Source organism: Mya arenaria, chromosome 14 (assembly GCF_026914265.1).
Source record: "Mya arenaria isolate MELC-2E11 chromosome 14, ASM2691426v1".
NCBI lineage: Eukaryota > Metazoa > Mollusca > Bivalvia > Myida > Myidae > Mya > Mya arenaria.
In genome coordinates this window covers 54,891,652-54,909,076 of record NC_069135.1, presented here as the reverse complement: position 1 = coordinate 54,909,076, position 17,425 = coordinate 54,891,652, and the positions used below count along the sequence as shown (strand labels likewise).

The 17,425-nt window shown below is 35.9% G+C and overlaps 1 protein-coding gene across 1 annotated transcript; it reads left to right on the top strand.

Annotated features, from left to right (window-relative positions):
* The first annotated feature begins 7,173 nt into the window (after nt 1–7,173).
* On the top strand, nt 7,174–15,881 carry LOC128218380 (transcription intermediary factor 1-alpha-like). The gene is made up of 3 exons (XM_052926037.1): nt 7,174–7,300; nt 12,083–13,099; nt 14,494–15,881. Exons 2-3 carry the CDS (start codon nt 12,095–12,097, stop codon nt 14,512–14,514), a joined length of 1,026 nt encoding a protein of 341 aa, XP_052781997.1. The 5' UTR covers nt 7,174–7,300; nt 12,083–12,094; the 3' UTR covers nt 14,515–15,881.
* Nucleotides 15,882–17,425: the final 1,544 nt, after the last annotated feature.

Sequence of the window (17,425 nt, the reverse complement as noted above, 5' to 3'; positions counted from 1 at the left end):
TTAAAGCTGTTTAAAGCTGTGTTGAGCAAGCTCGCTTTCAACCAATGCGTCTCGAGATCGATTTCCGGCCTTGGCGTATGCGAGTTTTGTCGGTTGTAACCAAGTCAGATAAGTGGGTTAAGTCTGGGCACTCAGGTTTTCCCAACAAAACAAAACCACAGTCTTGTATTATATCGTGTCAACGAAAGTGACTTAGCATGATATATATATCTTTTTTCACAATCGTTTAAGATGAGTTAATCAAATTTACTACTTAATTTCAATATCGATGTTTTATTACTATATATAAACGTTTATAACGTCTTTTAAACGTTTACTAATAAGGAACATGACCTCAATATATAACCTGCTCAACCTAAAATAAAAAAGGGTCATCAAGAGCCATTGGTAGTAATATTGCGAACAAATTGTCACAAACATAATCATTGTGACCTTGACATTTGACATACATAATGATTATCCGTGACATTCGATCTACTGGCCGTAAAAGAATTGGTCAAGAGCAACCTGGCTCCTCCCTTTTATGTCCTACCTACAGTTTAGTTTGATTGTGTACGAACTTTATAACTAAAATCTTCTGACAAAGGCAAACTATATCAGTGAAGTTACATGACACAATGTTCAACACACTGCTTTAACTGATATTGAGGAAAATAACATACAATCATCATTTAATCAAATACTGCAATTCATAATAAGGAATGACTAACTGAATATGTATTAATAACTTTTAGTGTTAACATCTTAGCAAAGTTTAATATACCCTCACTTTTAACTGATAAAATCATAATATCTCGTAAATCTTGAAAAACATTTTAAGGAAAAAAGAATTAACAATCAGTGCAAAAGAAACTAAACTTGTTTTTGGTAAAACAATATCAAGAGAACAAAACTGAAATTATTCAATAATGAGACTATATAATTGTTCACTTAACGATATAAGTTTTGTGAACACTGTTAGCCATTTTCTGACCAACTGACCCAAAATATACTGACTATCGTGTTTTACTTCAGGAAAATTGTAAACGACCGAGCCTTTGAGTAGTTTCCGTTGCACAAATGTTCCATATTTTTCATGGCTCTCGTCACTTAACTTTAGGAGGATACCAATGGCATAGTTGTCCGTAATGTACATAATAATAACATGTTTGCATATTAAGTCCAGGATATCATCGTTTCATCCATGTTATATTTACACTTTCTCGTGGTGCTCTTGTATACTGCAACACATTAATGACACTTTTGAAATGAAAACAACTAATGACAAAGTTTCCTTAATAAAGGTTATGCGTTTCAAAGTTTAGCTATTTTGTTGCTTAAAATATGAAAGGCTCCAAGAAGGATGGATGCAGTTCCTGGACGAAAGGCACCCAAGCCAACTGGATCGGCAATTGACACCACTTATTGCCATCCATGTGTCGAAGGTGGCAAGAAACTCATTCCTATGTTCCAACTGTGCCCGTGTACACAAGAATCAGAAAATCACGAAAAGCCATGCCATGTAGGACAAAAGCAGTATGCCCTCTTCATTCAGCACAGAGAACGTGAATGATTAGAAGTGTATAGAAAAATGTCAGCTCCATGCTAAAGAACTTATCAAATACTTCCGTCCTCATCATGATGCTTTTCTGTGTGGAGACTGTTTGGTTGATAAAGAACATCGCTCATGCAAAATTGAAAGAATTTCCCAGGTGGCAAAATTATACAAGGAGGGCGCAGAATACAAAAACCTGAAGGCAGGACTTGTTCAGATGGTCAGTGATATTGCAATATATTTATCGTTTGTACAGGTGAGCATGAAATCAGTTGACGAAGAAAGCCTCAACAATATCAACGAGCTTCGAAAATTCAGAAATGAAATCAACCAGTATCTTGATCAAATGGAAAAGGAGTTATTGGTAGAAATTGAACAAAGGAAAAGGGAAACAATGAGAATGATAAATGAACTGAAATCAAGCTGCGAAAAAGTCAAATCAGCCACTAAGAAACTTAAGTTGGAGCTGCAAGCACAGGAAGCCAACAACAACCAATTGTTAATAGTAGGAAAGCGAGCAGTGAAAGACCTGACAGGCCTGCAAACAACCCTCGAAGAGGTCGGCAGGAGAGAGATTCCCCGATAAACCTTTCAAAGGGACCCCGCCACAGAGCAGTTGTTAGTTTCTAAAACAGCTATATTTATGTTCAAACTTGGTGAATCAACCTCGGCGTTAGGGCAGTATCAACAACAAAAAGAGAAGAAGCAAAAATCATTGTTTGCTAAACTAAAATCTTCTAAATAAAGCGAAAACATTATCATCAATGATAAGGCCTCTGTGGCTTTTATGTTAAACTATTTGCTTAGGATAGTATCCGCGTTTTTTTTTTCACAAATGTACAACCAACTAGTGTGGAAATAATAATATGTTTTAGTATCAGGATGTTCGTTTACTTAAGTGGTACATGATGATTAATTCATTTGTTAAAAAAAAACTTTTGAAGAAGTGAAGGATGGAAGAAATTTGTCTTTTTCCGGAAATAACCTGAGTATTGGATTTTGTCTATTAATAGGATGTTTTAATGACGCAAATTATAGTTATTGTTATCAGGACGATAAATTATATACGCATGTGTTCCAAATATCAGAAGGATAAAAGTACTAGTTCGAAGTATCAGCCCTCGGCCAAACTTACTTCAAAAGGTGATGAAAAGCCAGCCGCAAAAAGTACAAATTCCGAAGATATCACCGATGGCGAAGATAATTTGGCTACACAAATGCTAATTTACCATTATTAAGGGATAGTCACTAGCTTATGTTTACGAATAATGAAATTGTATATCTAATGACCAGTATAATCACAAATATTTTGAAGACATCTAAAACAAAAGATTTAGGATAGGATAAGCAATATGAAGGAGATTATTGATGCGGAAATTAAGACAAGGATTGAAAAAGACATTTAGAGACTGCTTAGTTTGAAAGCCAAATACATGCAGGACGAACCGGAGAAAAGCTGGAAGGTTATTTATGCGGATATAAAGAAAAGGATTGGTAAAGCCATTTAGAGACTGGTTACTGTGAAAAACAAATTATATGCAGGATAAGCTTGATAGGCTTTTAGAAAAAAACTTGACCTGTTTTAAACAGTTTTACAAAGTGAAAATAAAAAGGTTTAAGGAAAATGTGAACGACAATGGACGCACCAGTCGGGAAGTTAGCAAGAAAGTTAATGACATTAAACAGTATTTCCTTTAGTACAACTTAAAAATCATGGACATTGGAAAGGAGGGTAAGAAGACAGAGTCGTTATTGACAACCAAGATGATTGACATGTCGGGGTACCATGGTGTGAGGCTGGAGGGCCACCAGGTTGTGGTAAAAACCCAAATCTCGAGCAAACAGACAAAGCAAGCTTTTTAAATACTGTGCAGGTTGTTTCTTTGAAAAGAAACTCAAAACGGAGCAAAAACAACAACAAGAAGATAAATTACAATTTTGATTGTGATTTGATAAAAATAGCGTTCTTTGTGCTGTGTTTTTACATGTGTTTTATTAATTATTTTTATGTCATTGTTCATGTACTGTTAAATCATGTATATTCTTTTGTCGTTACCTAGTATTCACATGTGTACTTGGATTAAATAGTATAACAATGCAGTCAGTTACGGTTAACATCCTGTTTGTTATAATGACTAATCCTAATCCAATATTAGTATATAAGAATTAAAAGTCTTACCCCTGTCAAGGACTGCGTGAGACAATCATAGGCATGATATGTTTATTTTAAAAAGCCCGAATTGCACATACATATTACTAACAATATTGTCATTTTAACCCAAAATTGAAAAGCAGATAATTATGTCACTATGAAATAGAAATGTTATTTTAGTTTTGGTACATCAAATTCTCGAGGTGTTTCTCTATATTTACAGTGTATGCATTATATGACCCAAATTCAGAGAGGCCTAGCTGTTATACAGAGATTTTCAAAATAGTTCATAAGTTTGAAAATGATTTTTATATTGTTTGTTAAGATTTTAACCTTGTGCTTGATGTTCAGTTGGACTATGTTAATTATATAACAAATGATAATAACAAACATGCAGGACATACTTTGCAGACTATTATTACTGATAGAATCTTGTTGATTGTTTTACAGCTCTAAATGAAGATATTTCAGAGTGTGCGAGTTGTTTCCTCATATATTGATTTAAAAAATGCTCGGACATTGGCCAGCGTGTTTCCGCATCAATTGATTGAAAAACAAACACAATGTTTGTTGCTTTGTTATATATTGAATGATATGTAAACATTGACTAGCTTGTAAGATGTTTCCTCATACATTAACTGATATAAAAACATTGACCAGTGTGTGAGTCATTACCTCATATTTTGATTGATGTACTAATTAAGTTTGTAAGTTGTCTCCTCATATACTTACTGATATACAAGTATTGACTAATATGTAAGCTGTTTCCTCATATATTGTTTTGATATACTTAGTGGGTGAATTGTCTCCACATTTATTGATTAAATTTCCATAATTTGACCAGCGTGAGAGTTGTCTCCTCATATACGTATTGCTATACAAATAATGACAATTGTGTGACTTGTTTCCGAATATATTGATTAAATACAAATAAAGTGTGTTAGTTGTCCCCTCATATACAGATTGATGTATACACATTTACCAATGTGAGTTGTTTCCTCATATATTAATTGAAAAGATATACAGACATTTGAGTGATGTTCTCGTTTATTGCTTGAATAATTATACTAACATTGTTATACTGTCTGTAACAACTTCTGTATTGTGGTATTAAAACGAATTGAAAAAAAAACTGTTTGATGTCGTCTGTGAAAGATGACAGACTGTTGCCTGACGTCGTCAGCGGCACTTTTAAAGTCGGCTCTTTACCTAATGTATCCGATAAATGATTATGTGAATGCTAGGTAACTCTTTATTACTTTTGTATCATATTAAAGGGGTTTATTTGCAGAAGAAAATACACAATGTTTTAATTACATAGAATGAAATGTACCAAACACACATACTTTGATTTGAAAAAATGCAAAAACTCTTTAAATGATACCAAAATGTTATGGGGTTACCAGATAGCAGAATTAAGTTTCATAGATAGCTTTAACAATATCTAGTTTGAATTACAAATTAAATTCATTTGGCAAATTGATTTCAGGTCAAAAAGATGGCATGGGTTTGAAACATCGATCAATCTATCAAATCAATCGATACGTCTTTCTGAATTATTTATCCATAAAACATCTGATAACGATTCATAATCAACATTAAATAAATAACAGAGAAGCAATATGTCGATTAATTTTCACAGCGCTTAAAGACTATCTCTTGAGCAGGTACTTGCATCAACAATACAACACAAATGGATAGGAAAACGGTATTGGGAACAAATATAATAATTAAATAACTATTGCATTTCTAAGAAAACAAACATAAGAAGTGATTAAATGCAAACAGATGCAAAATAACTAAAAAAGAAATTTGTGTCTCACTCATATTGTAACACATGGACATCGTTCTTGGAATGGCCCAAAAATAAAATCAAAGTGTAATGTACTATCGCAATTCTAAATAAAACATTACAATGAATGTAGACTTAACATTACCAAGCATAATCTTCGGAACAAGCAGTCAAATACACATAATGATAACAAACTTTTCAGGCATATTGGAATAATTCTACATCGTTTGATGTAACAACACGTGTAATCTCGCAGTAATGTATGTGTAAGTTCATAGCAATAATATTTTACTACCTACTTATGTGTATTTTGCTCGTTCACTTATTCATGTGATTTTATGAATTTATTTCGAAAGTTATGTCATGTCACGATGTTACTAATGTAAATTCGTTATGTGACAATAAAGTACTACGTTACATATTAAACATGTTTCAATCTTGAATCATGTAATGTCGATTATTCGTCCCGGCGCCAAAGACAGGGGTTAGCAGCTCCATGTTATCCAAATAACAGTTCGCTGTGCCTGTCGGACGCCACCTTTAGGGCTAATAAAACAAATTTTGTTCCGTGTGGATATATTGAGAGAAAGTAACAATTGAGCGAACAAATCACAATGTGACTCGTAATAATACTTGTTACCTAAAAAATCTACAAGGACTATGTTCGGCGAAGATTTAGATAATCAGCTGCATGCGAAACAACAAAATACATTAACAAAATAGGATATTCAAAAAACTTAAATACAATATGCTATTTTTTCACCAGCCTTACTTATGCTGCTCTTTACAGAGAAACCCTTCAACAGAGTTTTGCTGAATGATATGCATTGTCACTTTAATACGCTTCCGTTTATATAGCGTCTAAAGTCCAACTGATCTGTTCGAACTTGTTAGTATGTCGTTTAAGCCAAATTTAAGATTGATTAAACATTATTCTGCTAAACGTTATGGATATTTTAAGCAATTTTAGTAAATAATCGCTTCTACAAGATATCATTAACGTTGATAGATAACTTACTTTAACTTAAACAGAATAAAAGAGACAAATAATTTTATGTTTTAATATTTTATTAATCAAAATAAATGATAAACTGCTGTATAGATATATATATATATATATATATATATATATATATATATATATATATATATATATATATATATATATATATATATATATATATTGAATAGTGATCCCTAAACCACTGATTAAATCAACGGTTTCTTTTTAAACTATCTATACAACAGTTTACCATTTATTATATATTATATATGTACATTACGATACTTGGTCACCAAGCACGATTTCGAATTTGCGTATTATAAAATACTCATTCACATTTAATATTAGTTGTGTGTTTGTGTGACCTTTCTGTGGGTGGAGGGTGAGCGTGGGTGGACAGGGGCGTCGTCATCATAATGGTCAGCTCAATCAACACTGTCCCCTGTGGATAAGATATGCACAATTGACATGACAACCTGCTTAGCTGAACTGATTTACAAGTGCGTTTAGTAAGTTAATCGATACTATGCTAACGATACATATATTGTATACATTAATATCCCTGTATTAATACTGTGAAACAATAGTTATCATACAAGGGCAGTAAGGCAAAACATAAACATTACTTGGCTTACACGGTAAGCTCCCTTCATCAATAACAGGAAGATTCTAGTTTCGTTTTCATGTGACGGGTCGACTTTCTATTTCAAAACGTTTTGTCTTGCAGGAAGGAAGATATCTCGGCATTTCTACACCAATCCGGATCTGTCTAAAGAAATAACGGACGTGAAACAATAAACCGTTTGCTACGTATTACTTGTGAGTATACTGTATACTTAATTTCAATACGTATTGTGTGTTTCACTACCCAGAATAGTGGGCCTTTTAAAGTTTACTAGTTATAATGTGTACATATTGCATGTATACTAGTATTATCTTCCCTTTAACGTGTCTGCTCAGTAAAAAATCACCACAAAGACGCATTGATATGGAACATACGTTCAAACATCAGTACTGAATAGGTAGTGTTATGCATCATATTCCCCGTACATCCCCACCAACTGTTCAGGCGTTGATGTGACCCCACCTTCCACCATCAAATGTACAGGTGTTGTTATAACACCCATCCCCAACAATTCGTTAGGGGTTGAAATAACACAAACACCTTTCACTAACGAAGCGTGTGTTGCAATGACCACCCCCCATCACAAACAGCTATTTCTATTATAAAATTAGTTTTCACATTTAATATTTATTGTATATTTTGTGACCATTGAGGTAGATGTGGGGCAGACGCTGGTGAAGAGGGGCTTTGACAGTAAAGATGGTCACGTCAATAAACTACCGTTAGTAAGAATAACACGCACAATTGTATTGAGAACCTGCTTTTATGAACTGATGTACTAGAGCGTTTAACTAAGTTAATTACTATCAGTACATTAATTGTATATTAGGAATATCCATGTATCAGCATTATGGAACAAAAGTTATCATCCAAGGAAAGTAAAGGCAAAACGAAAACATTACTTCGCTTACACGGTAAGACCCCTTCATCATGAACAGGTAGTCTATAGTTTAGTTTTCTTAGCATGTCCATTTATGTGACGGGTCTACTTTCTATTTCAAGACGTTTACTTTGGCAGGAAGGAAAATCTCTCGGTAAACGGTACACCAAACCAAATCTATCTAAAGTAATAACGGAAGTGAAACAAAAAACGGGTTGCTACTTATTACTTGTAAGTATACTGTATACCTAGTTTTAATACGTATCATGTGTTTCACTACCCAGAATAGTGGGAGTTCCAGGTTAACTATTTATAATTTGTACATATTGCATGTATACTAGTATTATCTTCCCCGTTATGTGTCTGCTCAGTAAAAAAAAACAATCACCACAAAGACGCATTGTTATGGAACATATGTTCAAACAACTGTACTGAATAGGAAGTGTTATGTATCATATCCCCCGTACATCCCCACCAACTGGTCAGGCGTTGATGTGACCCCACCCTCCACCATTAGCTGTACAGGTGTTGTTACGACACCTTTCCCCAACAATTCGTTAGGGGTTGAAATGACACAAGCCCACTTCACTAACGGAGCGTGTGTTGCTATGACCACCCCGATCACAAACAACTGTTTCTATTATAAAATTATCTTTTACAATTAATATTCATTGTATGTTTTGTGACCATTGAGGCAGATGGGGGAGGGGGGGGGCTGGCGCTGAAGGAGAGGGGCTTGAAGAGTAAAGATGGTCACGTCAATAAACTACCATTAGTGAGAATAACAGGCACATTTGCATTATAAACCTGCTTTTATGAACTGATGTACAAGAGCGTTTAACTGAGTTAATTGCTATCAGTACATATAATGTAAATAAGGAGTATCCATGTATCAACATTATGGAAAAAAGTTATCATACAAGGGAAGTAAGGCACAACGAAATCATTTTTCAGCTTACACGTTAATCACCGTTTGATCACGAACAGTCTGTTTCTAGTTTCCTTTTTCAAAACAATGTCCATTCATGTGACGGGACTACTTTTTATCTTTTGTTTAGCAGGAAGAAAGATCAATCAGTAGAATAAGTCCTACAATAAACCGAGTCTGTCGAAAGAAATGACGGGCTTTAACAAAATACGTGTTGCTTCATATAACTTTTAAGAATACTGTATATTTAATGTTAAATAAAGATTTTCTGTTTCACTAGCCAAAATAATTGGCCTTCCGGGATACTTGTTTATCAATTGCACATTTCTATGTATTTTGCACTCATTTAAACGTGTCTCTTCCTCCCTTGCTCCATCAGCCAACTGAACAGGAATGCTTCCCCCTCAATCTACTTATTGTACATGCATTGCCCCTCCCCCTCCCCTCAATAAACGAGCTGTTGTGGCGTTGCCCTACACCTGCATTGAACAAACATGCAGGCGTTGCACCCTCCCTATTAATCCATCAGCTGTATAGGCGTTGTTCTCTCAATCCACCAACTGTGCAGACGTTGCCCCCATCAATCCACCAACTGTGCAGACGTTGTCCCCATCAATTTACCACTTGTACAGGCGTTACCCTCTCCATCTTTCAACTGTGCAGACGTTGCCCCCTCCATCAACCAACTGTGCAGGCGTTGCCCACTCCATCAACAAACTGTGCAGACGTTGCCCCTCATCAACCAACTGTGTAAACGTTGCTCCCTCCATCAACCTACTGTGCAAACGTTGCCCCCTCCATCTTCCAACTGTACAGACGTAGCCCGATCCATCAACCAACAGTGCAAACCTTGCACCCTCCATCAACCAACTGTACAGGCGTTGTCCCCTTCATCAACCATCTGTGCAAGCGTTGCCCTCTCCATCAACCAACTGTGTAAACGTTGCCCTCTCCATCAACCAGCTGTGCAAACGTGGCCCCCTCCATCAACCAACTGTGCAGGCGTTGCCTTCTCCATCAACCAACTGTGCAGGTGTTGCCCCCTCCATCAACCAACTGTGCAGGCGTTGCCCCCTCCATCAACCAGCTGTGCAAACGTTGCCCTCTCCAACAACCAACAGTGCATGCAGACGTTGTCCCCATCAATTCACCAGTTTTACAGGCACTGCTCCTACTTCCACTAGCCGTACAGGTGTTGCCATCGATCCTTCCAATCACCAATTGTGCGGCGTTGCAACCGCCTCCATTCTCCAACTGTGCAGAACCCCCTCCCCCTCACAACTTAATCAACCAGCTGTACAGGTATTGCCTCCCCCGTCTGTCCAACAAATATACAGGCGTTGCATTCTTCTATCCCAAAGCTGTAACGGCGTTGACCTTATCCATTCACCAGCTGAACAAACGTTGCCCTCGTTCCACAAACTATTATGGTGTTTTCATCCTATCCGTTCACCAGCTGTACAGGTGTTGCCATCTATCCTTCCAATCACCGACTGTGCGGCGTTGCAACCGCCTCCATTCTCCAAATGTGCAGAACCCCCTCCCCCCTCACAACTTAATCAACCAGCTGTACAGGTATTGCCTCCCCCGTCTGTCCAACAAATATACAGGCGTTGAATTCCTCTATCCCAAAGCTGTAACGGCGTTGACCTTATCCATTCACCAGCTGAACAAACGTTGCCCTCGTTCCACAAACTATTATGGTGTTTTTATTCTATCCGTTCACCAGCTGTACAGGCGTTGTCATCCTGTGTGTATGGCAAATGATGAATTTATAAAAGGGAAGTATTGTAAACGGAGAATATAACTCCAACGGTTAGTTCACTTGCATCAAAACCAGGATGTTATAATCAGGAAGTTGGAAGTTTCGTTTTTAAAATGCATGTCTATTCACTACTGGGGTTCTGTATGGCAATCAAAAATAAATCGGTAGAATCAACAACGTGCTTTATGTGACAAAAACGGGTATTGGTCAATAAGTATATATTTCTTCATATTGTGTAAGTATATATACTGTATATTCTCCAACTATTTATTGAATGACTTTTACTCAAATTTTATTGTTGGAAATGATCCGAAATGGACACTTCTTACATATTTCTTTTCAAACTAAAATGCATTTGCTTAAAACTTTTGCATTTAATACCAAAAGTATAGACACTTCGTAATTATATCAATGTGCGGGCAGTATATGGTCTACCGTACCCTACACCCAAAAGACTAACCAAAACTAGATTCACAAATCGCTTAAACAGTGACTTTGATTAATTCGTAAAATGATGTATTGGTCGTCCAATTCTGCCACAACCTTCATGGACGTCCCCGAATCTTCTGTAACTATACACCTGTATCCTTAAGTGAATCGTCAGTCTATAAAAAACGTTCTTGATTTTGGTCACATATTGATTTATGGGATTGGACCGGAAAGTTTTCCTCAACCGTAGGAAAAGTGTAAAGAATACAGTATTAATGTACAACGGCCATGATAACGCTTTAAAACTGCACTCTCACAAATTTACCTTTTCGACAACTTTTTTTTTTTGTCTTGGAATAAGACAATTTTGCTTAAATATCTGCAAAAATTGATGATAGACTGCTGACAAAAAATCAGCTCCCAGATGTTCAAATTTCCGTTCGAAAATTAAAGTTTTATGGGTAAAAGCGTAACTAACGGTTTAAGAAAATGCATTAAACATTATTTTTTAAAATTAAATACAAAAAATATGCGGTGTAATTTTGTCAGCAGTCTTGGTTGACTGATTTATATGCATGTTCGCATAAATTGGCTCGTTCCAAGACAAACAATAAAAAAGTTGTCAAAACTTTCGATCTGTGAGAGTGCAGCTTTAATGTCAATAGCTGAAATTATTCTTATACGGGCTGTAACTTAATCATGTTACAAATAATGAAATAAACATACATTAGTAAATGATAATTCCAAAGTCAATTTTCATCGAAATATTTTTAAAAGGACTTCTTTAAATTTCCACTAAATCTTATCGATAACCCACTTCGGGTAGCAATATACCTATCAAACAAATCATTTAACTGGTAAATCAGTTGAGTTTTTAAACTTGAGGAGGGACAATTATAAATGTTATAGAATAGTTACAGTTAAGTGATTTTTCGTCTTTTGGTGAAGGTCTCTTTTTTCTTAAACTATTAAAGGCACTCAGAAGGATGAATGCAGTTCCAGGTCGAAAGGCACCCATGGCATCGGGGTCGGCGCCTGACCTCATGTACTGTCAGCCATGCGCGGAGGATGGCAAGAAAATCCTCCCCGATGCATTCTGTCCCGTCTGCAAGGAGTTCCTGTGTTCTAACTGTGCCCGTGTTCACAGGAACATGAAAATAGCCAAAAGTCACGCCCTCCAGGACAAGACCAGTATGCCTTCCTCATTCCGCGCAGAGAGTGAAGATGAGAAGTTTTCAGAAACATGTCAACACCATTCAAAGGAGTTTATAAAATACTACTGTCCGCGTCACGATTCACTTTTGTGTGGAGACTGTGTAATTGAGGATGAAGACCATCGCTCTTGTAAAGTAGAGAAGATTCCGCAAGTGGCAAAACGATACCAGGAAGGTGAAGAATACATCAGTCTGAAAACAGGACTTGGCCAGATGGTCAGAGACATTGAAAACTATATATTGTACATACAGGTGCGCATAAATTCAGTTGATGAAGAAAGTCTCACCAATATCAATGAGTTTCGGAAATTCCGGAATAAAGTTAACCAGTACCTGGATAAAAGGGAAAATGAACTCTTGGCAGAAATTGATCAGACGAAGCGGACAGCCAAGACACTCCTGAATGAACTAAAAACAAAATACACAAACATAAAATCAGCCACTGAGAAACTACAGTCGGATCTACACGCACATGAAGCCAATAGCAACCAGCTGTTAATAGTAGGAAAACGAGCTATCAAAGAGTTGGAAGATCTCCAGATAGCCCTGGAAGAGGTCAGCATGAGTAAGGACGTTTCCAGGTACACGTTCGACAGGGACCCCGCAACGGAGCGGTTGCTAGCTTCTGGAACAGCGATAGGTAGGTTAAAAGAAGGAGAATCAACTTTAACGTTAGGACAGCAGCAAAAAAACAGGAGAACAAGCAACAAGAACAACGAAAACAACAGGAGACAAAGCAGCAACAACACAAACCTACACAAGCTCCATCACACAAAGGTGAATAATATTTAACTTCCTCAATTAATACAGAAAATTTAGTTTGTTTCGAAAATGATTTACTCTTCACCTAATAACCACAGTGACATATTTGTCACTAAACATTTATATTTCTAAAAGTACTGCTAGACTTGAATCTGCTAAATGAACCTAAACAATTTCCACAATAATAAGGCCACGCCAAGTGATGATGACGGTTTTTAGGAAAAAAACTAATTACCATTGATCTTGAAATAAATCGGGCTAATAAGAACAAATGTTACATGCCCTGTGTGTCTTTTTACTTATTTGTTCTTATACTTGTTTATTATATTTTTTCAAAATTGATTTTAACAAGGCGGGAAATTAAAATTTCATTGCTTAACGCTAATAGTGTTCGCATGCTGTCAGTATCAAATCTATAAATGTCAAAATTATTCATTTTAAGGCCAAGAAACAAGATGCCTTATAAATACATCTTATATTAAAATACATTCATGAAAGCAAGCCTAATAAATTGAAATAAGTTAAAACTCAAATTAAGCTACACATATAGTTGTTTAAATCAGGAAATCAGCTCCTTTTTTGCCTTTAAACGGGATGTTTTGTTGAGAATTCAAAAAATAATAAATGGTCATTTAGAAACATAATGATTGTAGCTGTGCCTAAGAAACAAACTTGATTAGTGCCTCATTATGAATATAAGGCTACAAAGAATGGCAGAGCATCTAACGCGCGTCAATTTAGTTGGTTAAATGGTGTTTCTACATTGCATTTTTTGGAAATTAGATGCACTTCTAAAACTTCATTGATTAATGTTCATAAAGCCTTTGCACTAAAACTAAAGCGAATAATAAAATTTAAAAAAAGAATATCAGATAACTTTTTCTCAACAAACCGGAAATAGAAAATTGACACCTACGTCATCAGCTATAATTTGGCGTTAGGGGCGTCCCATGGGTAGCGGCGTTAATAACACTCTTTTCGAAAAAGGGGGTAATTATAAAAAAAATCAAATACTTATATAACTCCGAAAATAAGCATAAAAGAAAAAGAAAATTTGTTTATTTCAGTGTAAGATTCGCTACTCAAGAAAATAGTTTGTTCTATGACACTCGTAAAATGAAATACGATCTTACACTGCAATAAACAAATATCCTTTAATTATTATTGTTATTGTTATTATTATTAGTAGTAGTAGTAGTAGTAGTAGTAGTAGTAGTAGTAGTAGTAGTAGTAGTAGTAGTAGTAGTAGTAGTAGTAGTAGTCATAGTAGTAGAAGTAGTAGTAGTAGTAATAATAGTAGTAATAGTAGTAGTAGTAGTAGTAGTAGTAGTAGTTGTAGCAAATGTTACATATAGTGAGAAACAAAACATTATTTGATTTTTGTTGTTAATTAGCATGTTTCCTTTCAGTCAACTTCAAGAGTAGTGTAGACCTAAGCCAGTCCCAGTTCAGCAGACAGCATGACATTCCAATGAAGACATCAGATGATACCCGTAACTGCTATCTGACAAGTGTGGCCTGCTTGTCCGGGAACAGGATCCTTCTAGCTGATTACAACAACCAATCAGTGAAACTGGCTGACACCAAGACCAACATGGTGTTGTCCGAAGTTGCTCTGTCAGGTAGACCATGGGACTTGTGTCTCCTGCCCGGTGACAGGGCAGCCGTCACTCTGACTACAATTGCGAGGATACAGTTCCTGTCAACGAAAGGAACAATCTCACTACAGGACTATGTTGAAGTAGGCGTATTATGTGATGGAATAGATTTCTGTGATGACAACTTGATAGTATCTTTTAACTCCCCAGGTAAGGTTGTGTTGATGGATATGGAGGGAAATTATAAGGCGATTGTGGACAAGAACAATGGAAAATCTTTGTTTCAGCGTCCTACATTTGTGACAGTGACCAGGGAGAGCAAGACACCCACCATATATGTTTCAGACATCGAAACCGACGTCATCACCATGCTTAGCCCCTCCCTACAGGTCATCCAGACCATCCAACAATCGGCACTGACTACACCATGTGGTATGGCACCTGTTGGGGACAACCAGCTTCTCGTGTATGGGTGGGGCAGTAACAACATCGTGTTGCTGGACACGCAAACCGGCAAAATAACCCAACTGCTTGGAGAGGAGGAAGGGATAGAGTTTCCACACTGTGTGGCTTACTGTCAACAGCAGAAGTTGATGTTTATTCTCAGCTACGATACCAGCGGCAGCAGTAAACCTGAATTGACCGATTTCGTGAAAGTCTTCCACGTAATATGAGTGTAATCTATATCCTAGTTCTCGTAAGTAACAGGTCGTGTCATAATTGATAATAATAAAATAATGAATGAAAACATGCATTGTATTTGTATAATTAGTTTAAATGTTCGAAGCTGATTGTGTATCAAATATACATCCAAGTCTGCTTCTTACCACACGAGACCGAAACATGCGTTAAAGTGTAAATCTGTAAATTAATGAAATATTTATAATGTTAAAATGCATAAAACTTTGATTCTGAGAAATCGTATAACCGAATATTTCTGTTTTATTGAATGTTCAGTGCTGTAGTGTAATATGAACGGTTTGTCGTTTTTGACTCATTTTGTAATTAGAAATTATGATGTCTATTTATTGTGTGAAAAACTAATCAAACGGCAACATGTACATATAAATTCCTTTATGATTGTTTTAATGTAAAAAAGATTGACCCGTTTGTGACTTGTGTTTTGTGAAATTCAGTATAAATAGATAATGTGATAAAGTGTAATTAATACATTAAGTGATAGAAAATCGAATAAATGGTTAAATCCCACAACATTTGTGCAGTGAGTGCTTGACACTTGAATATGAATACAAATAGTGGTTAAAATTCACCACTGTACTTCAATGAAAAATACCACAACATGTGTGCATTGAGTGCCTGACACTTGAATATTAATACAAATTGTGGTTAAAATTAACCACTGTACTTCATTGAAAAATCCCACAACATGTGTGCATAGAGTGCCTGACATTTGAATATGTATACAAATTGAGGTTAAAATACATGGTTAAATCCCACAACATGTGTGCATAGAGTGCCTGACACTTGAATATGAATACATATTGAGGTTAAAATTCACCACGGTACTTCATTGAAAAATCCCACAACATGTGTGCATTGAGTGCTTGACACTTGAATATGAATACAAATTGTGGTTAAAATTAACCACTGTACTTCATTGAAAAATCCCACAACATGTGTACATTGAGTGCCTGACACTTGAATATGAATACAAATTGTGGTTAAAATTAACCACTGTACTTCATTGAAAAATCCCACAACATGTGTGCATAGAGTGTCGGACACTTGAATATGTATACAAATTGAGGTTAAAATACATGGTTAAATCCCACAACATGTCTGCATAGAGTGCCTGACACTTGAATATGAATACATATTGAGGTTAAAATGTACCACTGTACTTCATTGAAAAATCCCACAACATGTGTGCATTGAGTGCTTGACACTTGAATATGAATACAAATTGTGGTTAAAATTAACCACTGTACTTCATTGAAAAATCCCACAACATGTGTACATTGAGTGCCTGACACTTGAATATGAATACAAATTGTGGTTAAAATTCACCACTGTACTTCATTGAAAAATCCCACAACATGTGTGCATTGAGTGCTTGACACTTGAATATGAATACAAATTGTGGTTAAAATTAAACACGGTACTTCATTGAAAAATCCCACAACATGTGTGCATAGAGTGCCAGACACTTGAATATGAATACAAATTGTGGTTAAAATTAACCACTGTACTTCATTGAAAAATCCCACAACATGTGTGCATTGAGTGCCTGACACTTGAATATGAATACAAATTGTGGTTAAAATTCACCACTGTACTTCATTGAAAAATCCCACAACATGTGTGCATTGAGTGCTTGACACTTGAATATGAATACATATTGAGGTTAAAATTCACCACTGTACTTCATTGAAAAATCCCACAACATGTGTAAATAGAGTGCCTGACACTTGAATATGAATACAAATTGTGGTTAAAATTAACCACTGTACTTCATTGAAAAATCCTACAACATGTGTGCATAGAGTGCCTGACACTTGAATATGAATACAAATTGTGGTTAAAATTCACCACTGTACTTCATTGAAAAATTTCACAACATGTGTGCATTGAGTGCTTGACACTTGAATATGAATACAAATTGTGGTTAAAATTCACCACGGTACTTCATTGAAAAATACCACAACATGTGTGCATTGAGTGCTTGACACTTGAATATGAATACAAATTGTGGTTAAAATTCACCACGGTACTTCATTGAAAA